General features: G+C 35.8%; 3 protein-coding genes, 1 long non-coding RNA gene and 1 pseudogene across 4 annotated transcripts; 3 read left to right on the plus strand and 2 right to left on the minus strand.

The window, feature by feature from the left end:
- Positions 1 to 349: 349 nt before the first annotated feature.
- LOC145575126 (uncharacterized) lies at positions 350 to 2,402 on the plus strand. The gene is made up of 4 exons (XM_081633039.1): positions 350 to 1,150; positions 1,240 to 1,607; positions 1,696 to 2,150; positions 2,233 to 2,402. The coding sequence occupies exons 1-4, from the start codon at positions 350 to 352 to the stop codon at positions 2,400 to 2,402; spliced, it is 1,794 nt and encodes a 597-aa protein (XP_081489165.1).
- A 4,254-nt stretch (positions 2,403 to 6,656) lies between these two features.
- LOC145574473 (uncharacterized) lies at positions 6,657 to 9,218 on the plus strand. The gene is made up of 6 exons (XM_081632269.1): positions 6,657 to 6,795; positions 6,877 to 6,967; positions 7,181 to 7,257; positions 7,768 to 8,255; positions 8,343 to 8,633; positions 8,763 to 9,218. Exons 1-6 carry the CDS (start codon positions 6,737 to 6,739, stop codon positions 9,011 to 9,013), a joined length of 1,257 nt encoding a protein of 418 aa, XP_081488395.1. The 5' UTR covers positions 6,657 to 6,736; the 3' UTR covers positions 9,014 to 9,218.
- Positions 9,219 to 11,809: 2,591 nt separating this feature from the next.
- On the minus strand, positions 11,810 to 15,892 carry LOC145576161 (uncharacterized). The gene is made up of 3 exons (XR_014098335.1): positions 14,763 to 15,892; positions 14,475 to 14,610; positions 11,810 to 12,210 (listed from the first exon to the last, which is right to left on the minus strand). It is a non-coding gene; the product is annotated as an uncharacterized LOC145576161 (long non-coding RNA).
- Positions 15,893 to 17,970: 2,078 nt separating this feature from the next.
- On the plus strand, positions 17,971 to 19,690 carry LOC145576162 (uncharacterized). Its single transcript, XM_081633945.1, has 5 exons — positions 17,971 to 18,346; positions 18,450 to 18,537; positions 18,624 to 18,694; positions 18,824 to 18,880; positions 19,324 to 19,690. The coding sequence occupies exons 1-5, from the start codon at positions 18,230 to 18,232 to the stop codon at positions 19,486 to 19,488; spliced, it is 498 nt and encodes a 165-aa protein (XP_081490071.1). The 5' UTR covers positions 17,971 to 18,229; the 3' UTR covers positions 19,489 to 19,690.
- Positions 19,691 to 26,775: 7,085 nt separating this feature from the next.
- Positions 26,776 to 27,866, minus strand: LOC145574475 (putative ribose-5-phosphate isomerase 2 pseudogene; annotated as a pseudogene).
- Between the last annotated feature and the right edge of the window lie 83 nt (positions 27,867 to 27,949).

A 27,949-nucleotide genomic window follows, 5' to 3' on the forward strand; every position in this document is an offset into this window, starting at 1 on the left:
TTTTTTTTATTTCACGTATACGTTGATTGTTATTGGATTATACATGGTCGAAATTATTATTGTTATTAAATTTATATTATAATATTGTTATTAGAATGATTATTGGGTTTAAATCATTATTTATATTATTGAATATATTAAGTATTTTATAATTAGTGTGTTGTTAGAATTGTTATTATTATTAGTCGTGTTTGTTGGTTCTTAACCTTTATTAATATTTATATAGGATTCTGAGTCCGAGGATGGTGATGGTGTGGACTATAGCGGACATTTTTTGACAGACGAAGTGTTTTCGAGTTTTGAGGATGCTGTTCTATGGGCACAAAATGTTTGTTGACCGCTCGGATTTATGTTAGTGAACACTTCTTACAAGACCGATCGAAGTGGTCGACCGTATCGATATGTGAGTTGTGATCGTGGAAAAAAAGGCATGGTAAGAGACATGATGAATGCGATACGCAAAGACACCAAAAGCAAGGCAAACAATTGTCCTTTCAAACTCAAGGTTGAGTATGTCAGAGTAGTAAATGGTTGGAAACTTAGTTGCTTGAACAGCACTGACAATCATTCTTTGGTTGTTTATCCCGAGGGACATCGACAAATTAGCGGTCTTAGTATTGCTGCTAAGCAGGTAGTGCGTGACATGACTCGGGCACAGGTGCCGCCTCGACATATCATGAGAACTCTTGTAGAAATGTTTCCCGGAGACAGTCCAAACATCAGGCATGTCTACAACTGTAGAAGTAAAATAAGAATGGAGCAATTCAAGGGAAGAGAAGTAGTTCACCAGGTGCTTCATTTGGCCAGACAGAGCAAATACCTCACTTGGGTTTTTACTGATTCCAACAATGTGTTGCAACATGCTTTCATGGAACACCCGATCATGACAAATTTGCTACGCACATACCCGTACGTGATAGGTATGGATTCCACTTACAAGACGAACCGATACGGCATGCCATTCTTTGAGATTGTTGGGGTTACACCGACTAAACAGAACTTTCTTGTTGCATACGCATTCATGAGGTCAGAGTCCCAAGAAAGTTATCAGTGGGTGCTTCAGTGCTTGAGGTTGTTGATCGGTCATCATAGAGAGTCGTCGGTACTCCTGACAGATAGGGAGCTTGGCCTTTATGCAGCGTTGAAGAGCGTGTTTCCAAAGACAAGACACATGTTGTGTGTGTGGCATATTAACAAAGATGTTGAGGCGAAGGTTACTTCCATGTTTGAAAAAAAAAGGAGATTGGTGCCAAGTTCAAAAATGGGAGGTGGAGGCTTGTGATTAATGCTACATCTGAAGAGGCATATAACAGAGAACTTGCAGTGTTGAAAACCAAGTGGAGTCGATGGCCGAAAGTGATTGAATATATTGTGGACACTTGGCTCGTACACAAGGAGAAGTTTGTATTGTTTTGGACAAACCAGGTACTACACTTCGGCAATGTTAACAACTGCAGGGTTGAGAGCCAGCATTCAGCATTGAAGTGTTGGATTGACAGTTCAACATGTTCTTTAGACACGGTTTGGGCTCAGGTGCACTGCTCGATTGAGAACAAGATCATAGCCATTCGTAATGGATTGGAGGCATGTAGAACAAGTACGTCATGGTAAGAAGTACAAGCATAAGCCTTTGCATCAGTTGAATGGAAAGGTATCCCACTATTGTCTATCTATTCTTCTCGGTGAGACGAACAGGATGCGAGGGTTGAGTACGGATATCCATCGACGCTGTGGGTGTGCTCTACGTACTACCCACGGCTTACCTTGTGCGTTCCAAATATACGACTCGATTGCTGCAGGGAAGGGGTTGTATTCGAAGGACATTCATCCATATTGGAGGACCCTTGTCATTGGAGATGGTGTCGACATTCCTAATATAGTTGATAAAAATGATGAGGATCGAGCTCATTTCCGCAACCTTGTTGATCAGGTTATTGCCAGCGATCCTGTGATGCTTAGGCACGTGTCACGAGTTATTGAGGGTGAGATGGATCCTAACTACGATGACCTTCAGGAGCCTAGAGTCAACCCCCGTGTAAGGGGACGACCACCCAAGAATCGTAATAGGCGGGATCCTTTGTTTTTCGAGCATGTTCAACGTAATGGGCAAGAGAATCGATCTAGAAGTAGGCCGCCCCCATTTGATACAGGTGATTATCGATTTAAATAATATTTTTATACATTATATATTTTAATTTAACTATATGTCATATTATGTTTTTGATTTTGTAGGTACCGGGTTCGACATGCGACAATGCAGATACACCTACGCTATTCCCAACATCATTTGGCCTTATGTCATAGGTGTTAAGGACGTTATTGGAGATGGGAACTTCGGATTTCGTTGCGTAGCAGATTTATTGTACGGAAATCAGGAGGAGTGGCGATTGGTTCGACATTAGATGGAAAATGAGGTTGGTTCTCACCCTTGGTTGTACAGCATGATTTACTACGACATATGGGGCCAAGGGGTTGGTCCAGGACTGCAAAGGGAGGTAGACCGGATCAGATGGGACGGTGATGCGTGTGGAGAGGAGCACTGGATGGTAGCACAACAGGATTTTTTTGCTATTGCCACAATATGGAATGTGGTGGTAATTTGTTATGGAGTAGGAAATAGACTGTCATGCTACTATCCATCTACTACTATTTTACCGTTGAACAATCGTGGACGCTTAGATAGGCCTTTTGGTGAGTTTGTGATTGGAACTGTTGGTGGATCGCATTTCATTCGGTTGCATATGGATCGTGACCACCCACTACCTCCAATTTCACCAATGTGGTTTAACGCTCGTCAGGCAAGTGTAGATGGGTGGGAGACAAGGTACGAAAGAAGGCTTCAACTGTGGCAGACATTAATCAACTCTTAAGTACTGTTGAGTATTTTCGTGGATTTTGATTAAAATTTCTTATAACTTTATTAATAAACATGGTTATTTTTTTAAATTTATTTTAAGCAATTCTTTTCAAAATATATTAAGCAAGTACTACATAATTAGAAAATAAAAAACTCATACATAAATGTCAACTTGATAATTTCCAACAAATGTGTAAAACTTAAATGTCCACTAATAACATCCAACACATAGATAAAACAACAAATTCCAAGCTAAAATACATATGACAACTAATCTCCAAGTCCATTTACTGCATTCCAATCATCAATCACTTGCTCCAACATTGCTCTGGTGTCTCTCGATAGCGTAGGGTACTCACTAAGTGATCGCTGTGCTGTAACCATGAATCGTCCTACCCACTGCACAAACAATTATAATTGTATTAATAGTAATTATAGGAAAAAAATAAATAAAAAACAACTAACAAAAAACTTACATAATCAACGTTGGTCCTCTCAGGAAGACCGTGATCATCCTCAACATTAGGAGTGACGATATGATGGCTAACTCTCCTAAACTATGATAGGTAGTCAGGTGCACAAGTATGTCCTCCAGGTGGAACTCTAGTATATCCACCAAGCAGAAGACTGAACGCAACACCGGGAACAAATCTATCCCACATGCGAGTAGTCATCTGAGTTGAAAAACTGACCCTATAAGACTTAACACTAACTGGTCTCTAAGCATCATCGGGCCTAAACATGTCACCAGAAATATCCTGTATAAACCCCAACTGTCGAACAACTCGACCAGGCATACATGGCTATATGATGCCTCGATAGCGAATACATCCGGTAAACGCAGTCCTAGGCACCTGCAATGCAGGAAAAGCTCCGTACGGCAACCAGCATACCTACAAATTAATACAAGTGTAAATCAACTGTAAATAAAAGAACTGTAAAACAAATAGTATTACGTATCTATTTATACCTCATGGTCACCCAGCTGGTCAAGTCGAGTACGAAAGGACACGAGACGCTGTTGATGCTTCCTCGCCATACCAACATCCCATAACCCTGCACGTGCATATGGAACGTCTCGCGTCAACACACCCTGGTGAGGCCGAAAACATGGAAAGTACTCGTATATCCAAGCCTGTAGAAGAGTTAGACAACCCGCGATAGAATCACATCCATTTCGGGTGGCATGCCTGAGCTGACGATACAAGTACGCTAGTGTGGCTAAACCCTAGGAGTATCTCGTCAACCTCTCCAGGTTATGCTCCACAAACAACTCAGTGAGAAAAGAAAGGTTGGTACGAGAACCGCTCTTGTCAGTAAAGAGCGTGTTACCCAATAAGACCCACATGTAACCAATGACCTGAGTTGCCTCTAGTTGCTCTGCACTACGACACCTAGCAATAATCTGGTCAGTATGGACGCCACCGTTCCTATAGATGGCAGTCTGAGTCCTGACCTATAGCTCCTCCATAGTCAACTGTAACAACTCAGCTGCAAATGTCCTATACTGGTCATTAGAGAGGTCATCGGCAACCATATCCCCATCAACCCGAATACCAAGTATGTGGTGTACGTCATGCAACATGATGGTCATCTCACTAAAAGGAATGTGGAATGTGTTTGTGTCTGGCTGCCATCTCTCCACAAAAGCAGAAATCAGCGGTAAATCAAGGTGGTCGTGCATAATGCTCGGCAGGTGCGACAACCCAGTCTGGCGTATCCGCGTAGCAATGTCTGCCGTAAATTCCTCTATCCATTCAATCAACGATCTACACACACTTGCTCTAGTATGACACCGCAAAAACCGTCGATCTTCCCCATCCCAAATATATCGAGCAACATGGGCCCCGAAACTAGGAATAACAGTCCCAACCTCGGGTCCACCCTCCATCGGCCCCTAAACAAGCCAAGGTGCTACAGATCGAGGTGGTCGTGAACTCGTAAATCTCCTATCAAGACCTCTCGTCACGACAGTCGGCTGCTCCTCAGCATCAGCATCAACATTAGCATCATCGTCCTCAGGTCCATCATCATTGTACCTCGAACCCGAACCCGAAACCGAGCTAGTAGTCCTCAACAAAGGATTAGGACTGGATCCCTCCTGCTCATCCAAATAAGTCCCAGAACTCTCCACTTCTTTGTCGCGCTCTGGTAAAGAACTACCTTCCCGTATACTAATCCCCGGCCCCCTATCTCTCCTAATCGACGCATTAATGTCGCGTGATCTAGCATGCCGTGGACCAGAACCATCGACTACATTCTAAATTTAGAATAAAATGGCATTAATATAAAACAAACAAGCTCGACCAAACAAACATTTCAACCAAAGAATAAATCAACATTTCATAAAATTCAAATCTAGCAACACACCAATTAATTAACCAATTAATTATAACAAAATCTACCAAACAATATTTCTAATAATTAACAATTATAACAAAATCAACCAAACAAACATTTCATAAAATTCAAATCTAACAACACCAATTAATTATAACAAAATCAACCAAACAAAAAATATTTCTAATAATTAATAATCAACCAAACAATATTTCTAATAATTAATAATTAACAAATTAATTATAACAAAATCAACCAAACAAACATTTCATAAAATTCAAATATAACAACACCAATTAATTATAACAAAATCAACCAAACAATATTTCTAATAATTAACAACTAAATATCTAAACTTTCAACCAAATACTAAATCATAAATTTAATTTTCTAAATAATAAACTAGTACACATATCAACCAATTAATTATAACAAAATCCAACAAATAATATTTCTACTCAATAACAACTAAATATCCAAACTTTCAACCAAATACTAATACAATAATATTTCTACTTAGTTAATCTTGCATTAGCCGACATAAAGTAATGATATACTAGTATCACCATCAACTAGATGAATCTGGAAATATTATGGATCTTGTACTAGTTGGGTTCATCACGTTATTATTAGCTCTAGTCAAGCATACTCTAGTGATTATTTGGGTAACATCATTTTAATTCAAAAATCTTGAACTTTAGTTGATTATTTAATTTCCAATTTCCAATCAGTTCTTAATAATAATAAACAACAACGAAAATTGAAAGCCAAGCAATTGAAACCCTATACCGAAAAAAAAACGAATTTTTTTTAAAAAAAAAAAAAAAAAAAAAAACCAGGAAAACGCCTAGATTTTTCGCACATCCTAGGCTGAAACGCCTAGTTCGTGCGAACAACCGTGTGGTTGTACGAAAAATCTAGGCGTTTCACCTCAACCGCCCAGATTTTTCGTACAACCACACGGTTGTTCGCACGAACTAGGCGTTTCAGCCTAGGACGTGCGAAAAATCTAAGCGTTTACTGCAATTCCAGAAAATAAAAAAAACAAACCTCTTCTCCGCCGGCGACTGACTTCCCTTTGTCCTTTCTCGGCATTACCGCTGTGTAGATCGGCGACCTACTGGTGTGGTGGTGGTGGTGGTGGATGTGGTGATAGTGGTGGGTAGTATGAAGAGGTGGTGGTGGTGGTGGTTGTTGTTTAGAGAGAGAATAGGAATTAAGAGAGTGAATAAGGAGTGAGGGTAATTTTTGTTTGAGGGGGTAATTTTTTTTGATAAAAAAAGGTAAGTATTTTACTATATTTTGCGGGCGTTAGTTAGATAATCGAGGACGATATTTAACAACCTCCTTAATTTTTCAAGTTTAACATGAAATATCAACATTTCCATGAAATTTCAATCTTTTCCTTATAAAAAGATAGGCAATGCTGCAGTGCTTCAGTGCTTGGTATTCACAACTTCTTATTTCTCTCTTTCTCTCTCCTAAAAAACTCTCTTTTTTATTTAATTGGTAATTCCAATTTTGGGTACAAGAAATTCAATGGATTCTAGAAGATTCATTGGTGATCAACAACCCAATGAACAATCCAAGCCTCCTGAGTAAGTAGTTTCATCTGGGTTTGATTGTTTATGAGTTGATTAGCAATTAGCATCCTCTAATGAGAGTTTTATAACTTTTAGGGAATGTTGGTGTAAAGGTGTTACTAATTTAGGGGAAATGAAATGGATGCAAGATTTAATGGCCCACCTTAAGCCTGCAATTGGGGAAGAGGTAATTAATTTTAGCATTCCTTTTTCTTTTTTGATGGGTTTTTTAGAATTTTAATGTCATTGTATGTTATTCTTTTACTCAATCATACTTCTGATTCGAATTATTAAATTTTTTGTAAAAGGGGTTTTTCTACGTAGTACCCTGTTGTTTAGAATGATTAGACTATTTGGGGAAGGATTGTTTACATATTGGGTAATTGTTAAATGTCATCAGGTTGAAAAGGCTGTGAATCGAGTTCTCGGACCGCTTCTGCCCTTATTACAACAATGTGTCCTGCCTCCTAATTCAAGGTATAACTTGGTTGTCTGTGATTTTTTGTTATGCTTATTTGTAGTTATGGGTTGTGTCTGATTTGCATAGATCTTGTAAAGTGAGATGTTCATACATTCAACTATAAATATTTGGAAACGTCTAATAAAAGATCATTGACTTCATTGGTTGACTAAAAACAGTGATGAATATCTTTACCCAGAAGAGAGATTATGCTAATTATATCAAAGCATATGATCTTGCCCCTTTTGGTTTGTACTTTGTACTATTATTAATGGCGCCGCCATCCAAAGTAATTGTCTCATATTCTTACTCTTTAAAAGTAGATCTCTAGCAGTGTGAGAAAGGTTTTGTAGTTGTTTGTAACAGCCAAATACCACACCAGGGTTCTTACTCTTTATAGACCTGACTTTTGGAGTAAGGCTTGGTGCAAGATTTTATGATCATGAACGAATCTAAATTCTCCTCTTTATCATCCACCTACAACAATTTTTGATAGTTTAACTGTTAACTGTTGACTGTTGTCGCAGCATGTTGCCTCAACAGGCTAAGCCATCTGCACTAAGGTGCTTGAAATTGCAATTTAAGGGTGATTTACCTGCTACACTCTTTACCATGACCAAAATAGAAGATCAGGACGTTATGCTTGAAGTGGAGTTGCTTGATGAGTCTGACAACAGAGTAGATTTTGGCCCTGAATCTTCTCTGAAGATTAAGATTGATGTTCTTGATGGTGACTTTGATGTCGAAGGTAGAAATGATTTAACAGAGGAGGAGTACACTAAAAATATCACTCCTCCAAGGAAGAACAAAGGATCATTGCTGAAGGGAAATTGCGAGATTAAAATGAGCAGAGGGGTTGCTAGTGTCAGTCATATTGCTTTCACTGATAACTCGAAATCAACGAGAAGTGAAAAATATAGACTAGGAGCTAAAATTGTAAAAGGGCTTCCCCCTGGAGTGGTAGTAATGGCAGCAGTAAGCGAAGCAATTAGGGTTAAAGAACACCGCCTAAAAAGTAAGTGTAGTGTTCATCTTATATGCAACTTTAAAGAAGTGCTTTGCATTTAGCTTTTTTCCATTTCCTTCATTGTTCTTTGTTCAGGCGCTAAATTAAGGAATGCAAAACAAAGCGGGCTTCCAAAATTAAAAACCCCTACCCATCAAAACTTTGATCAAGAGCTCACAAACCTATCAATTATTCAACAGCTACCACTGCAACCACCACCAAGTTGGACTTGTAATGTAAGTGGATTCAGGCATAGTCTAAATGCAAGCAGTCTTTCAATGGGCAGTATTCCACCCTCAAATGTTTATCATGATGCTGCAGCAGCAAATCAAACCTGTCAAGGGTATGAACAAATAATAGCACAAGGCGGGTATTTCCAAAATCATGGTAAAAATATGGCTTCATTTGCTTGTTTGAAGTAATATAGTTCTGCGAGTACATTTTTTATACCCAAATATTTTTGGGTTCAATTTTGCATTGTTAAACTAGTGGTGCATGGGAATGTCTATTTTCCAGGTTCTAAGGTTAGTTTATCACTAAATGAAGATGACGAGAAACTGGAAGCATTATTACAAACTCCAGAAAATATGGATTTGTTGAGAATGATAATGCAAGAGACTCCAGTCACCACTCCACTGCAAGAGGAAAGGAGCAATGTTACCAGGAAGCTAATATCCGTATTCTATATGACCAAAGCTGCTACTATGTTCATGATTTCAGTTCAGCAAGATGCAAATGCCCCTAAAAAGAAGCGAAAGCTTCAATGACACCATTTTTTTCCAGGCATATTGCATATTATCTCAGTTGCTTATTATCTTTTTTCTCCTGGCTCATGTGTTTTCTGTCTCGAACTCAAAACTTGTGGCAAGAATCTACAGGCTTAGCTATATAAAGATCCAATGAGATTGGGCGACATGTTGTATGATGAACTTTGCTGGTGTTCATTCTTACTGTATAAATTTTATTTTCACATCCAGGTGTGTTTCGTATGAAAAGTGAATCAGGCTGATTGGATCAATCTGAAATCGCAGCTTTTATAGCTCCAATTGATCTCTTAACCTGATATTTTTCACCAAATTTGATTCTTTTCTTTTTGTCCAGAATGAAAAAACAGAGGAGAAATAAACAAAAGACAGCAGATTAAAATGATTTGATTCTGGGCTTAAAACTATGATGTGACCAAAATGTGGGTACAGTTCAGCTCCTAGTGCCCTGAAGAAGCAAAATCATATTAAAATGACAGTGATTTCAATGGCTTGTGATTCTACAGAAAACTAAAACACGTCTGAGGAAATTCAAATTACGTATCTCTAGTGAATGGATCAAAACATTGCTAAAGTTGAGCTCTGGTTCCATTAAATACAATTGTAATAAAAAAGGAAACAAATGCAACTCCCTGGCAAATCAAAAGCAAACACAGTAATATACAAAATTAACAGCTTAATCTGCATTTGCTTCATACATGTATATTCCAATTTCCAACACAGGCATTAAGGTTTTTGCCTGAAAACCATCAAACACATTAAAGATTTAAAGATATGACTTACTGATTCACAAGTTCACTCACGATATCTGTATACACATCTCTGTCACACATCATATATTCTTCAGTCATTCCTCCTTCCACCTTCACTTCTAACTATCGCTCACTCGGTTCTCAAAAAACTTTTTCAGCAAAACCTTGTCTGCATCACCAATATTTGGATCAGTGAGTAAGCTCACCAATGATGATATTGTGTGATTATCAGCAGCAAACTCTTTGATTCTCATTAAGCTGACAAGCTCTAAAGCTCTCCTAACATCCTTTCCATCTATAAATCCTCTAATAATTGTATTGAAGGTGCATTCATTTGGAAAGCATTTATTGTCCTCCATATTCTTCAATAATTCATCGGCTTTAGCTAGCAACCCTTCTTTACAAAACCCTTCTATCATTATGGTGTAAGCACGCACATCATGCAGCCCTTTAGCTGTGAGAAAGGAGAAGATGCCCATCGCTTCTCTAAGGCGCCTAGCTTTGCACAAACCATCCATTAGGATACGGTATGTAATAATATCAGGAGCCACTCCAGTGCTCTCCATTTCCTTCACTGTTGCAATCGCCTCATCAATTTGTGCATTCCTACACATGCCATCAAGCAATGAGCTCCAAGTGATTACATCTGGTTTTAGTCCATGAGCTTCCATTTCCTTGAAAAATTGGTGTGCAAGCTCGAGCTGATTGTCCTTGGACATGGCATCTATAAGAGTGTTGTATGTGATAACATCGGGATTTACTTCTATAAAAATCATCTCCTGGAGGAGACCAAGAGCTCTGTCTATGTTTTTAGCCTTGCAATAGCCATTGATTAAGCTGTTGTAAGTAAGTACATCAGGTTTGCAGTCATCTTCAACCATCAAAGTGCACATACCTCGAATTAAGATGGAGAGCCTGAGGCAATAACTGGTCTTTACAGAGACTATCAATGATGGTGTTTAATCTTACAAATGGCTGTAAACAGTTGATTGAAATCAATGATAGAAGGAAGGGGGCGCATGGATTTCATACGATGAAAGAGGGAAAGGGGATGTTCAACAGTAGTAAACCCTAATTTAGATTGTTGTCTTACAAAATTGACAAACAATTTGGGATCATCAAAATCAACATCAACAGCACGATATAAATAAGAATGAAATCGAAAATGAGAAAGTAGGAAAAAGGAATGAAAAGGAGACGAAGGGCGAAGAAGAGTACCAAAACCAGCGACCTTAATCTTCATCTTCATCTTCATCTTCATCTTCATCTTGCCACTGCCAAACTTCCCTCTGTTCGTATCGCATGCTATTCGCTATGACCTCTCTTACTCTCTAAACTTCTAAAGTACTACGTAGTCACGTGGCTCACAGTTTTTTAAAAGCTTGCAAACATGTACGGTTGTACGGAGTATTTGTCTCGTGTTCAAATGTAAACAATTAGAGAAGCTCGACACTAACCCAATTCATTCAATAAGCATATCATATAACTCGGGTTCACTTGTTTAATTAAAGTATTAAACTTAAAAATAATTCTCGACACTAATCCGTTTTTTTTTTTTTTTTATATTAAAACTAACCCGTTTTTTACATGTCCAATTTATGTTGTTTTATATGCAAAAGTATTTGTCTCGTGTACAAATAAGTATTAGTAACTTTTCCTCAAAAAAAAAAAACAAAAGTATTGGCCTCAACCACAATATATATCATTATTTTCATAAATTAAAGTTTTTTTTTCTTAAGTTGTCCAGTTGTTAGTTTTCATAGGGAATTTCAACAATAACACAACCTATTTGACTAAATGTGTCACATATTGTTGACTAGTTTAATTAAACATGTCGTAAACCCTAAACACTAACCTAACTTCTTTGTATCCGATTTGTCTCTTGTTCTCGTGTTATGTCAATTTTTGCCATTTCTAATTTATTTTAATGAATAACATGTGTGCCAAATTTGACTTAATTCATTTGTCAAAAGCTCAAAAGAGCAAAAAATTCTTAATTTCATTTCAAAATTCAAATTATGTAATGAACATTTTATTCCTCCATAACTAGTTACAAAACATAACTGTAAAATTAAAGTTACAATGCACTAGGCATACATCAAAGACTCATCATGTCTCATAACCTTGTTCCATACTCTTCCTCGAGCATTCAGTTAGTATTGCCCATTCTTTTTAAAGCATCACTGATATAAATCATCATCACTGATCTTCTCTTTCTAACTTCATAGGATTCATCTTCTCAAAATAGAAGAATAACTCTGTTGATTTCGACTACACTTTCCTCTTTCTTCCCGATCAACAATATAAAATATACACATCATACGTGTGACTATATCTACACTTACCTTAATTTAGCACAACAATTGTACTCCACTTGCAAGAAAAGGGATTTCTTACCTCCACAAAACTGGAGAAAAATTTCAAATCACTTGCTTCCCTTTAAATATCCTGTTAAAAAAAGAAGCAAGATATTCACCTCAATATAAAGTTATTGCATTGCATGCAGCAGACTTTGCAGAAATACGTCGTACAAAAATAAATAAAGATACTTATTCCACAAAACATATATTCTGGAAATTTCAGACTCAACATTCGACAAGATGAAAATCACAATAAAATTGATTTGGATGACTTGGTGATCTTGAACAACAGAACAAATGACAAAGATTGAAAGGGTTCATGAATTTTTCAACCTTCAAAATAAACCTCATGTTTAAGTTGAAGGCAAATTCAACAAAATACATCAAACCATTGAGAGAAAGTAGTAGTTCAGAATAGCTACTTGACATGCAATATTGAATGTCTGTCAATTTCTACAGTACATTCCTATTCAATTAAAAGAAAGATTATGATGGCAGGATTTGGTAATGCAAATGTGGGATAGATGAGAAAACTTTCAGGTTGCTACCTGGTGATGATGCAGTTAGCTCCAATAGCAATCAATTAAGCGATGTTCGGTTAAACTGCATGAAATCTTCATGCCAATTCAATTATCTATGCTTGATACTTTTTTTAGATACAAAGATAAGGAAAAAACACAAGTAGGAGGTCCTCATATCGAAAGGAACACCTAATGTATCACTTAGAAGTATTCATGCTTGATACTTGACAGTTGACACTCCAAATGAATATGTATGCGCACGCTTCAACTTCATACAAAAAGGAGAGATTACTAACCACCATTTAAAAAACAAATATAACTAAGGACACTCATAATTGAGTTAATGACTCTGATACCCAAGCCCAAGTGTGAATCTCATATCCTAGCCCAAACAGCAAAGATGTATGACTGACAGATGTTTCTCCAGAGTTCACTCAACTGCACCCTATTAATTTCACTATCTACTCATATGATGGCTTAACAACTGCAATGTGTGGTTGATGCAAAGGGAAATGAGTTTGGATAATCACTACATAAGAGCTTTGAGCATTTAGGAGAAAAAGCATCATGTTCAGTTGTAAAACATGACAATTGTCCTATATGGCTAATCCTAGAAAAAGAGGAAGGTTATTTTGGAGTTTGGATACTTACATGGTAAATTCTCCGCTTCCCAGCTAATCTGGAACAGCTAGTTTCCCCTTAAAACTCCTATTGGCAAACATCTCCAATAAAGACACAAAAAAATTCATCGTGCACAAGATATCTTGCAACTAGTAGAAATTCAGTCAGTATAGTAATCAGAAGAGCTGATCAAGCTGCAGCAAGTCACCTCTCAAATCTCGTTGTTATGCAAAACTATGCTGCAGAAATGCCTTCTCTTTAAAAATTGCTTGGGCTAGTCCAGTGAATCCACCTACTCTACTTGAAGAGAAGTTCAAAAAATATGTATCATTTTAACTGGTCAACAAGGGGAAGCAGCTAGGACCAGGATCTTGTTGGTAATTGTTTCCATCACCCTTGAACTTCAATAGACATGGTAAATTATGAAGTCACAAGGAGGCCCCACGCAGACAATACAAAAAAGGTTATAAAGCAGAGCAACAAGTGGCCTTTTTCAACATTAATATTTATACTAACTCAGCAAAAGGCAGAACGTGGTTTCTCACATAAATAACTATTGGAGAGGGACTTTGAAATTGGTGTAGAAATTTTAAAGAGTTGATTCCTGTTCCATCTTTTCAAAGCTATCAATTATAAACATCTTTTCAAAATGGGATGTTGTGATAGGGGTTGGTTGCAATCTAACCATGTGGACAATCTTCTATAAGACTGTTTGGTACTTGTTAAAATAACCTCAAGCGAAAACAACGGGACAACATTAACAGATGGTGAAGTTTAGATGGTTTGCAACTATATAATAAGTGCATAACACAGTAGAAAAAACAATAACACCTTTGGCATTTCCCAAAGGATCCCAAAATTTAATACCAAAGACTGGCAAACTATCTATCACCCTAAAATCAAATTAAGGCATTAAGTTATGACATTCTTCAGCAATTCTATTAAATGACTAACTTCAAAGATCGCAAAACTTAAATTAAGGATCAATACAGTGACTAAAACATATCCAGAATCCTTAACAGTTAACACCATTCAATCATATTTCATAATCATTGTTTTGTCCACAATGAGGAAAAAAAATCATCTCATATGTCATAACTCATAACAGTATTTAAGATGCCATCACTGCAGCAAACAAAGGCAAGCAACATTTTCTCTAATCCTTTTATTCATTACAAACACTCAGCAAGTTCTAAATTTAGTAGCAAACCTTTCAGTAGGAGATCAAGGGAACGTTTGACAGCTGCAGCTTCTTTCAATAAACAATCAGTCAAAATCCATAACTAGGATATTGTGAACAACAATACAGGTGAACTGCTTGAGCATTCTCCATCACCCTTTCACCCCTGACATTCCAAATAAAACTGCTCTATAAGGTTGTGCATTTCCACATAACTCATCTAATTAGAAATATGGAATCATAAATGAAGTTTTCGAGTAAGCATACAGGATCTGGTTTAGAGACTAAAACTAAATGTAACAATGATAAATGTCTAACCTTTATAAAGCATTCTCTGAACTGCACAAGAGCCCCATACAAGGTGTTTACCCTCTTGCAATATCCATCACACATTGTCTAAAAATCTCATAACCAGCTCTGCAACCTTCCTCCTTGGTCGCTGAATCTATTACCAATTTGCCAGCGATTCCTGGGGCATTTTTCCACACAAATAGATTCCAGCTAATCAAGTAAAGCTCCAACATCCCAAGCATCAACAAGACGTCTAACACGTGATCGGTGATCCACTTCTTAGCAAAAACAATATTGCCCTCACTTCAATCCCATTGAAACCTATGCTCCAACATCTAAATCAAACATTACTCAATTGTGTTTCCAATGCCCTTAAGGCCGCAAACAAATACAATTCTCGGGTATTCTATCATTTTTCCTCAATACAACACCCTTGAACTAAAGCACTATAAGTGACAACATTCGGCGAAATCCCTTCTCTTTGCATCTCATCAAACAATTCAATAGCTTGAGACATCATATTATCTTTACAAAGACCATCAATGATAGTACTATATATGACAACATCAGGCTTACAAACCCCCTCAGATTGCATTTTCCTGAGAAAATTAATAGCACCCACATTATTTCCTTTCCTACAAAGTCCTTTAACAATAACACCATAAGTAACAACATTAGGTTGAATCCCAAATTTCACAATTTTATCCAATAATTTAACAGCTTTATCAACATTATTACAATTTTCATCAATAAGGCCATTGATCAGGGTAGTATATATCACAATATCAGGCTCATACCCAAGCTTAATACGCTTACCGAGTAGCGAAAACCCGAAATCGACCCGACCCAAATGACAGTAGCAATTTGTAAGAATACCCAGTGAATTCTTATTGGGTCGAAACCCAGATAATTCCAACTGCCTTGAGAGAGAAATGACGACGGAATGATGCTTTTGAGGTCTCATTTTAGAGATGGCGATGAAAAGATGATTGAAATCCATTGCAGAAGGTAAAGGATCCAACGATAGCATTTGATCGAAAAGAGAAATTGCGTAATTTATGTTTGTAAACCCTAATTTGCATTGTTGTGAAATTGAATTGAGATGCAATCGATTGAGGATTGCTTCTCTGAGATTAAACATGTGAATGAAACGGGGGAGAAATTTGATTGGAAAAAATTAAATTAATTTGGAGATGAAGAAAGTTACTCCGTATGAAAGATTTGAATTTAGGGCGCCTAGTAATTTCTTTGATTTAGGGCAAAGATTGTTGGATCTTGTAGATCTCTCGTGTGTGGGCACGTGACCACATTTTTTCTTGGTGTAAAGGCCCAATACGTTGAGGCTTTTATTTTTCCTACATTCGGGAAGAACCTAAGAAAATTATATCCCTAGTGAAAATTTAATTATTTATGATTTTCAAAATATGCTACGTATCGCTCATAAAATCGTGTAACGTATAAGACTAATTTAGTAGATGATTAAATGGAAGATAAAGAAGTTTGGCAGATAATAAAAGCTTAGCTCATTGAGTCAATTAATAGAGCATGTATTGACCAGTTGATCTCGATTGATAGTGAGTTAAGAAAGGAAGGGGAGGGAAAGAGGAGGAAAGGATTCAAAGGAATAGAAGAGAAAGGGAGAGGAGGGATGGAGAAAATACAGGTTGATTTTCATGATAAACAACAATTGATTATCTAGTGGTAATATTGTAAATAAATGTCCAACTTTTTTTACTAATTATGAGTAAATCTATTACATAAGGTGTACATCATGAATCGTTTAGATAAGCGTAAATCGTTTATCATGAAGATCGATGGGGGCTCCCTCGGAAAGGTGAGCTATAATTTTCTTCCAAAATTCCCCTATTGTGGAGGGATAATGCGAACTAAAGAGAGAGAGAAAATGGATCCCTCCCTCTCCTTCCCCTTCCTTCAATTCCCCCAACCTGACATCTAATAAAATTGGAAAGTGCAAGGTGTACCAAAAGATATATTTTTGCTCATTTTGATGATTGAATTGAAAGAGATTATTGTTCATTTTAATGATTATTCTAGTTGCTAGATGGGACATAAGTGTCAGCATTGAATATGTACGATTGAATTCACTTCAGCTTAATTTCAGTTCAGTTTAGCTCAAATCAGTTCAGTAAATGTGAACAGACCCTTAATATAATGAAAACTCTTTTCTTCAAAATAATAAAAAAAAAAATCATTAAATGAGCATTAAAATAACCTTGTGTGTTTCTTACACCCAAGTATACACAAATTTTTTTCACAAATCATTATCCAAACAAGAAAGATTGTCCTCCTCGTTATCTTTTCTCTTTTTTCCTTTTCCATTTCTTTAGATACAAACAAATTAGAGTGTATGTATTTGAAATGAATGTAATACAAAGGCCTTGTTTGGAAATTGGCTCTGACTGTTGGCTGTCGGTTGGTGTGATTGGCTGGACTGACTGTTTGTATTGGCTTTTTTGTTGGATGTTTGACTTTTTATTAGTCTAAAAACATGTTTAGTAAAATTGGCTGTTGGATATTAATAGTAACTTAGGTAGCCAAAAGTCAAAAGCTACTCCAAGTAGTTTTTTCATTTTGGCTTAAAAGCCAGCTTTTCAGCTGGCTAAAAAAGCCATTTACCAAACACAAACTTTGGATGTTTGACCAAATTAAAAAGTCAAAAGCCAAAAGCCAATTAAAAAGCCAATGAAAAGCCATTTACAAAACAAGCCCAAAATATAATTTTTAAGATGACGAAATTTGTTTTTATCGTGAACAAAGATGTAATCCACAACTTTTAAGATTGATTTTGTTTATATTTTGTGCAAGTATATGCAAACATTGAATCATCTTTTGATAATACAAAAATGAGCAACAAATTCCAAACTACAAATCTAACAAACTACTCGTCCTACATGACCAAATCATCTACTCGTCCTACATGACCAAATCATTAAGTTTTGTACAAAATCTAAAGAACACTCACCATGACACAATCACCAATTTAGGCAATTTAATCTTCCAACACTTCCCAAAACACATCGTTTAAGACACGCGACCTAACCACAGCACAACAGACAACTCCACTACCTCTAAATTAATTTATTTTTCCAATTTCCAACGTGGCAAGTAAAATGGCAAGAATCGTAAATAAACCCACCTCCAAGGTCAATCCCAAACTCACACAACAAAAATATCTTCTCCGCCCCCCTCTTCCTTCAATTAACTTTATCAATTCTGAAATTCTCGAACTTTCCTCCATCGTCAGCATCTTCAATCCCACCCCCTCTCTCTCCTCTTCGGAGAGTTAGAGAGAGAAACTCCCATATAAATCCCCACCTCTATTTTCCACAGATATTTTTCTCTCTCCACTTTTTTCTTCCATTACAATTTTCTCCATGATTCAACCCAGTATATAATGATATAAATTCCTCTATTTGTCGACTCACCTTGGAATTATATTTCTAATTTTCTCAGCCGTTTGATCTTGGTGAAAAATGGAGAGAGGTGGAGGATCTAACGGTGGTAATGGATCTTGCTATTACTCTGTTCTTGGTCTTCGTAAGGATGCTTCTCCGTCTGACATTCGTTCCGCTTATCGGAAACTTGCACTTGTATGTTTATACTCTCTTTTCTCGGCTCCATTTGTTTTGATAGAAAACATTTTTCGCCGAATTTTTTAAATTTACTTTTTTATTTTAATTTGGGTTTGTGAAGAAATGGCATCCGGATAGGTGGGCGAGTAATCCCTCCGTTTCGGCCGAAGCGAAACGCCGGTTTCAGCAAATTCAAGAAGCTTATTCAGGTTTTTCTCACTAATTATAATTTTACTAATTTTTTTTATTAATTTAATTTGATTTGAGTTAATTTTATTTTTGGGGAATTATGTAGTGTTATCGGATCAGGGGAAGCGATCAATGTATGATGCCGGATTTTATGATCCTACGGAAGAAGAAGATCAAGTTCGTATTTTTATTCTTTTTCATTTAATTTTTTGGTGGAATTTAGAAATTTTGCATGTTGATCATTTGCCTATTACGGCGTCGTTTAGTTTTGTTTAAAAATTAATTTGGTGTAATTATATGGAACAGGGATTCTGTGATTTTATGCAAGAGATGCTCTCAATGATGGATAATGTTAGAGGCGAGGTAATTTCTCATTTTTTCCTCATCTTTCCTTGTGTAAATACCATCGTAGAGGTTAAAGGGGTCAATTGAATGTATTCTTCCGTTTTTTTTAGTTGATACGTTTTAACGCTTTATACTTGTAATTCTGCAAATGTGATAGTACTAGTTAATAAAATATAATCAGTGCCCCAGCCCCAGGCATAATTAATACAAGTATATAGCTTAAAATAATATTAATTTGGAAATGTATGTCAAAATTACGTATCGATTGGTGTTTAATCTGGAGTGCTTATTAGTTTTTGCCATCAAAATATTACAAATGTGGAAATTTAGTGAAATTTTGATAATTTATAATGGGGTTGAAATTAAATATGAAGATAATTAAAGGGTATAAATGAAAAATTAGAATGAAAATGACAAGGGATATTTATAAGTAATAATGCATGGTAATACTAAAATGGCAGACGGAGAGTCTAGAAGATCTACAAAAGATGTTCGTGGAAATGGTGGGTGGTGGAGATGGGATGTGCTTTGACTTAAACGCAGATCAAACGGCTGCTAAAAGATCACGAAGTTGTGCAGCTACCAAAGGGAGCGCCGCAACCAAGCGAACCTCCCCTCGTTGCTGATTCATTCAAACGATGTCGTTTATTACTTGTTTGTGATTTTTCTAACCAAATAGTGTCAATTTTTAGGCTTCTTCCTTTTTAATTGTTCAATAGGTCCCTTGTTAATTTTCTTTTTCTAGAATTGTTCAACCTCTGTCGAGTATTGAGTTTGTAATGGTTAGATTATTAGTGAAATGTGAAATAAATATTTTCATTATTGATATTCCTATTGTCTTTTTTTTATTTGCTATATTTGCATTTTGCTTGATTTTTAAGGGAAGTGAAAAAATAGAAAAGGTGAGTATAGTTCCAAAAGTTAAAGAAAAAGATGGCAAAGAAAGTATGTCCAAAATCGGTAAATATAAACTTCAAATAATTTTTTTTAAGGACCCTAACCGTATCTCGATGCTCACGGTTTTTTTGGTCTGGTGTTCGCGGGTCAGGCACTTTGAGAGTGAGGGGGAAAGGGTAAGGGGATCCCCACCCTCAAAGTGTCTCTACAATAGTGGCGATTGAACCAACCCCTAACCTTAAGGTTGGAAGGTGAAATCCTTACCAATAGACCAAGCTTAGTTTGATATAAACTTCAAATGGTTGGGTGGGGGAATTGAACATGTGACATATCGTATATAATCATACATAGTAGGTTTTTAGACTTAACCACTTAAGGTCTGTTCTCTTCAGATTATTTTCACTTCAGTTCTTAATTTTCTTTTCTCATAAAATATTCAGCTCAGTTCGGTTCAGTCAATCAGAATAGGCCCTAATCAAGATATTATTAATGCCAATAAAGGAAATGTTAAAATGAAAAACATACTAAAGAAGCAAATAAAAACTGATTGGAAATACTGTAGTACTATTTTAGAATTATACTCTGTGATTTGCAAACTTTAATTATCTTGCATGAGGTACATATACTCTGTAATAATAGGCTTTCTTTATTTCAAATTTACCACAACATTAGCGTAGGTCCTATGTAAGTTTGAAAATATCTTTTCAGAAAAAAAAAAAAAAAAAAAAGTACATATTAATACAGTATTATTACTCAGTATTCCGTATTATTATACGAAGTACTCTGTATAATTTATAACACGAGTACGGAGTACTTATTAGTGTTGATATAAGATCCCTATTTTTATTCAAAGAGAACAACAGTTTACCAAAGAATAAGCAGAAAATAAGCAGATCCATACGAAAACTGAAGGAGATGGTACAAGTAGCTTCCATATATGTCTAAAAAAAATTGTTCCTACTTATTAATCTCTCTATTAAAGTTTTGTTATAACACCCATTTAAGAAATACTAACAAATTCATATTGAGTATTGAGTACAAGGATTACGAAGTACTACGTATAATTTAATGTCAACAAAGACTACTTAACTACAAAGTGAATTGTGATAATTCACAACTATAATAAATTTTATATTGTAATTATATTCCTTTTTTTTGGATTATCAAATATCGACTCTATTATAAATATCCCCCCAAAAAAAAAATCTTAATCAAGAGTAGGTTATTTTAAGTTTAGAAGTGGCTAGAAGAAGAAATGCTTTGATGGAATTTATAATATTAATATGGTAATATTATTAATTAATTACAAAGGATATGACCAATCATAGATGCGTGGAGTTGCTTCTTTAGTTTAATTAATCGAAAAATCAACAAGAAAGAGGGAAGAAATAAGAGAAATAGTGACACATGGTGTGCATGTAGATTCCACAAGTATGACTTTGGTCGAATTAATTAGTAAAAAATTGAATTAGGCCACAATTATTTTGATTACCACATTATCCTGTCTTCTTGTGTCTGCTTTCTAAATATTTTAAACGGTTTCTTTTGGGGTTCCAAATTTTATCTTTCCCAATTTTGATGAATAGATTTGGAATTCGCTATGATCACACCAATTTCTAAGTGTGGATTATGGCCCTGTTGTCATCAGATTATTTTCAGTTTAGTTCAGTTTAGTTTTTAATTTTCTTTTCTCATAAAATATTTAGTTCAGTTCAGCTTAATTTAGTCAATGAAAACAGATTCTATGTCATGTTTTTATGGTTATTATAATTTTGAACCAATATCAAGAGTTTGATTAGTTAAGTTTACAATACAAGCAACTCATGTTCGAGCTTTAGCTTGAGTAAAGCTTGAACATGGTAATGACTAATGACATCCAAAATTTTACTTGCAACGGTTAACTCATGCGCTCTAGATCTCCAACACATCAACCTAGACGTGTTAACTCATGTAGTCATGTTATCAAAGTGTACAATCATCTTACTGTTATGACAATAAACGTCAATTAACTTGGTAAAAGTTTGAGAGCAGTAGTCAAAACTTAATTTAAAATCAAATTTTGTCTACATCATTATCATTACAGCTCTCTTTACCGCCTAAAAAGAATACATGTTACAACAAGCGTACATTAATCTTTGAAAATTAATACAGAGTATTAGTAGATCATAATACGAGTTGATCATAATTGAATTTCTCATTATATTCAACTAAGAATGATTATTGAGAGAAGTGAACGAAAGACATCAATATTGCATACAAGTAATAATTTTGCTCAATCATGTCAAATCTTGCAAGATGAGCTGGGATAAGGTTATGATAGTACAAGAAATTGAGGTCCAAATAGTACAAGAAATTCAGCAATTATTTTGAGATACTTTTATCAATTCCTATTTTAGCAATAATCTTGAGATTCTTGTATGTTTAGTCTTTTCATACAGTGGATTCATTTTTCTTGCTCTCCATAAAGTTTAGGTCTCATGGCCCTTCTGCTGGATATTCCTCTTCATAATCACATTTTCTTATTGTTTACTTTACAAATAGAGCTAATCGAGTGGTTAAGATCGCATAAGTAGTCAAATTAACGAATCATTTATAACTAATTATATGAACTACTTGTCAATTTGCAAATAATTAATGCGCTAATTTTCCAGTATTTTTTTTAGCCATTGAATTTATTTACACACACAGCATAACGAGTTAACAATTATATTTTGTACGTATGTATATAATTATCCTTTTTATCCATTATGAGTATGAGGATTTTATGTACTACGTAGGTTCACTCACAGAAATACTTGCGTGGACCTGGTCTACAATAATATTATTGTGGACCCGAGGTTTATACACACGGAACTAACATTATATTGAAATTAGTGACCCTTATTTTTAACATAGTAACCTTGTTTTTAACATAGTAACCTTTATTAAAAGTTGTATAACGTTTAATACTATTGTGAACTTGAAGTACGACGTTATAACCCTAATTTTAACATAGTCACCTTTTCCTATTTATATTGACCTTATAAAATATTTCATTGAAAAAATTAACCTCTTATAGCCTATATATTACCAAAATGACTTTTATTTTCAACATAGTGACCTTCATTTTATTATAGTGACCTTTTTTTTTATTAATAAAACAACCATAGTTTCTCTAATGTTAGTGGTCCACAATAAATTAGTGTGAACCAGGTCCATTTAAGAATTTGTAGTTCACTCATATGCAAGGGTCGATTAGACGATTACATCTCAAATATTCCAAATTAAAGCCAATCCTTACAAGAATCAAATCCTTACATGTTGCTCCGATGTTCAACTATTCTCACCCATTCAAATTTCAAAGTATTACATCCCTAAGATCATGTTGTGATACGTATGCTACTAAACTAAAATGTGGGACCAACAACGTTAGTTGATAAGGTGTTCAATAATCAATATGTATACTTTGTGGCTAGCTTGGCATGGAAAATGCAAAAAATATCAAATTCCCAGCTGCTTCTTTTGACCACGAACTTGCTGAAATCAACATATGTGATATGTGGTGCATTTCTTTAGTCTAAAACATAAAGCTATGTTTCCTTGGTTTTTACTGGATTGCAAAAGATTTCCTACAAAAAGGAGTTTCTATAAATTCACAAGCACAAATGATTGAAGATTTTTAAAAGGTTTGCTAGAAATTACAACAGAGTTAAGTTTTAGGAAGCAAGTCTTACCAATTGCTAAATGCTAACAATATATTTTCCCTTGGGAATAAATTGCAAACCATTTGAAAGTGTGAATTTTCCAGGTACATATATAATCCCTCCATGAGATCAATAGCCTCTGTTGGGACAAACTTGGGTATGAGCCATAAACAAACCTAAAGCAAAAGGACATGGCTCAAATGGCATACTAATATCGTCTCTCTCACGGGGTTGCCCTTGGAAAGAGATAGAAAAGAGCCTTTACATTGTATTTACAGGGCAGGGCAAGGAAAGAAAGGTCAAGAACCATATAGAAAATCAACAATTTCCAATTACTATACCTTTGCTGCATCCATTGTCCAAGCTTCCAAGGTCTTTTCCTAGCAAAACTTGTATTCTGCGCACGGAAGCCTGAGTAAATGCTTCGAGATCAGCATCAACACAAATTTGCACAATAATGCTACCATGTCATAGCTGCTAACCTTTCAACTTTTGTTGCATTGGATATGTAGAGAGGAACAGACAAGTCCGCTACTTTGTGATGTCACTTGAACCTTCTCTAAGTCTCATGACAGGAACGATGTTTGCTACATTTGATAGCATGACAATTTGATCAATTACTGCAAGCATTTTAGTAAGAAGAAAAGTTTCGAACAATTCAATATATATAGATTGTTAATAGCTCAAAATAACATGGATCACCAGTCCAAGGCATGTTTAGCCTCCATTCAGCTGGCTCATTACAGTTATATGATGTTCATGCATACAAACTTGAGGTACACAAACACAGGAAGTACAATCAACAATCATGTCCACTAACTGGATTTTTGGAATGTTAAACATGGTGCATATTCAAATATGCAGAACAAATCCTATAAGTTGGAATTTATAAACTACGTACCTTGAAGGGGGGCCTTAACACCCCTCCGGCTACCCTTAGGGGAGGGGGAAAAGCAGTCAATTTAAAGGTCCCTTAAGAGGTACAGGATCAATATTGACACATGAAGAGGAAATGCTTGATTTGAATACAGTGCAGAATTATCTTCCATACTTAGCAGTAGACGCATATAAACAATGAGATTTAGCAGATTGATATCATATTAATACGAAGTATAACAAATTTATAAGGCTATTAGCATTTCGAAGTACTTCCAAATTCAATTCACAATTACAATTGTACGAAATAAATTTGACTAAAGACCTAATAAAATCTTCACACCTACACTAAGACATCTTGAAACAGAAACATGAGAAAGAATAATACCAAGTAGAAGCATCAAGGAAATGGAAGCAGATATCTGAGCAAAGTAAAACTAGAACAAGTGAAAGCTAATATTCATTTACAAAAAGCAACATGAATTTAGGAACATTACATGGCAAAGTACAAGTGTCAGGAAAAAACAGATCTCATCTGAAATAGTTTATACAGGGCACTTACAGTTATTCAGTTATGAGTGAACATAAATTCAAGGGAATGATATCAATAGTTTAGGACATAGATCCAATTCCAAAAAGGTGCAGAGTAATGTATTCACAATAACAAACACCAAATCAAGATGACAAGATGTAACTTTGTGCTGTAAGGTGGAAAAGTTTAAAGTTGTACCTTGTATCTCTAGTAAACCTTTACTGAAATTAAAATGAGCCAAACTGGGAAGTCTGCAGTACTTTGGATTGGGGAATTTCAAATAGCATGCTCGTATGTTCACCATTATACAAATTATGTATCTGCTATTACGCTGTCATACTTGCAATGAAGAGCTTTGGGGAGGATACGCTTCAAGGCTAATGTTTCAGAGCAGTAGGCAGTCAAAGGGCTGAGGACATCAGGCACAAGTTCTTTAGCAATTGCCTTGGTGGCGCCTCAATGCTCTTAATGCAAGAGGCGTGTCTGTTTAAATTAAGTGTTTGATATTATTTCTTAATCAAATTGAAATCACAACTCCAGTTTTCCTTTTTAATATGGTGGTAGGTTACGTAGTATATAATCATAAAATCAAATGATTTTGATGACAAGATTTGATAGTCTTGCCTCCTTTGATGCAGACATTGTGATACATATCATATATACAAAGATACAGCTATACAAGTATGTAAGAGTGGTTGGACCAATAGATTATCTGCAAAATCAAAATAACAAAGAGCAATTACTACCGGCAATGAAAATTGCCTCAGCTATCAAGCAACAATTATATTTTTCAAGATTTCCTGTATGCATAAGCAAAAAAGTAACATCTCGTCCAAATATGAATACCAAGCATAGCAAATTAGCCAAGGGACTTCATAGTCTCATCTCATCCTCTCATCATACAAATCCTCGACATAATTTCATAGCCAGCCACAATGTAGTGTCTACATTTTTTATCTAGGCATGCAGTAAATTTCGCCAGCAGTACCAGATGAAATATAAATCACACACAATTGTGCCAACACTCCAACAGGGCAACAGAGTATAAATCAGACACACTTGTGCCAACACTCCAACAGGGCAACAGAGTTATATTGGAGAATTTAACTTCGATTGTAGGGAATAAATTTAGCACAGCCACATTTAGCTTGCTTCAGAAGAATATATAACAGAGGAGCTGACACAGAGCATTTTCTAGCTTTTCCATTCAAAAGCCAGAGCAACAATTACACAGTATATGAATCTTCCCTGGACAAAAGTAATTTCCACCATTGGAACAGAACGAAACGCAGCAACCAATCGAAATGAATATATGCCAAGCTAGTAGCAGCTTAAAGAATCAAGAAGATTTGATTTTGCTCATGGGGCAAAAAGATGCCTACAGTGAGCTGTAATTCCAAAATTCCAAACCCAACAGGCAACTTGCAAAGGTACAACTTGAAAAGACACAAGTCAACTGAAAGTTGCCAAGAGGTTGTCAAAGCAAAGACTGCCAGAGAGGGAATCATATTAATCAGCATAATTAGATTTGCTTGTGTTGAAGTAAGTTCTACTGATAAACGAGGAAGAAGCGAAGGAGAACGATTCGTTCACCTAATCGTTCTCCTTCGAAGTTGACACTTGACAGCCCTATCTAGAGAGATAGGGCGAAATCTTTGAGCAATTCGTCACCAATTAAAATTCAACCCATCGGTGATAAAATCATTGAACGATAGATAACTTAGCCACAACTTACACGGCCTCTGTAATCCACTTATTCAAAATAATATACAAGCAATACATCCATCATCAGTTAACAACTAATAAATTACCAAATGCTCAATATGTGAGAACTGATAGCATCTAATCATTGATCAATTTCGATACCAACAAAAATACAATGTGATACCATCAAATTAGTTAATGCTAAGAAAACTCAAAAAAAGTTTTCATATAACATATAACAAAAAGGACTAATCTTCATACTATCATCCTACTTAACATCAAAATTTCACCTAAATCAAAGTAAATATAACAACACTAAAATTCTACTTATTCTTGATGGTAATCCCAAGCTCACTAGCCACAATAACAGTAGTTGCCATGTTAAGAAACATACCATGCTCAACAACACCAGGCAACCTCAAAATCGCGTCGCTTGCAACATGAAGATCTCCAATATCCTTCTGAAAATACAAATCAATAATATAGTTTTCATTATCAGTAACAAAAGGCTCACCACTCTCAGGGTAAACCCTAAGTTTTGCAACACACCCAGAATCCTGAAACAAATTTCTCAACCTTTGAGCAGAGAATTTCCAACAAAAGGGCACAACTTCAACAGGCATAGCTAACCCACTTCCACCCAAATGCTTAACCATCTTTGTTTCATCCACAATACATATGAACTTCTTGCAAGCACTCTCAATCATCTTCTCCCTTAAAAGGGACCCACCTCTACCCTTAACCAAATTCATGAATGGGTCAACTTCATCAGCTCCATCGATTGCGAGATCGATAACTGGGTATGAGTTTAGATCTGATAAAGGGATACCACATGAAACAGCTTGTTCATGGGTCATCTTTGAAGTGGGAATTCCAATGATTCCAGTAAGTTTACCTTGTTGAAGCAATTCACCAATTCTGCTAACTGCGTGTTTTGCTGTTGACCCGGTTCCTAACCCGATTACCATACCCGATTCGACATACTCAACTGCTTTGTACGCTGCGATTTTCTTCAATTCGTCCTGGGTTAAAACCCGGGGTGATGAGATTGAATTGGGTGAACCTAATAAAAACCCGTTTTCCATTGCTGCTTTTTCTGAGGATATGAAATGTGTGCAGGGGATTGCCATTATAAATATAGATTGAAATTACAATGTGAATGCAAATTCAAAGAATCAAATTTGATTATGTTTTTAATCAAATTGGATACTAATTTGTGATGAAGAAAACCGGGATGAAGATATTGTAATAAATAACCAGAAAAGAGAAGAAAGAGGGAAATACGAAATGAGCAAGAAAAGATAAGAGGGTGTTTGGGAATTTATAGAAGGAGTCAAGGAGGAAGATAAGAAATGAATTTGAGTGGTGGAGGAAGAAGAAGGAAGAAAGGGGGGG

Source organism: Chenopodium album, chromosome 13 (genome assembly GCF_948465745.1).
Source record: "Chenopodium album chromosome 13, dcCheAlbu1.1, whole genome shotgun sequence".
In the NCBI taxonomy this organism is placed as follows: Eukaryota; Viridiplantae; Streptophyta; class Magnoliopsida; order Caryophyllales; family Amaranthaceae; genus Chenopodium; species Chenopodium album.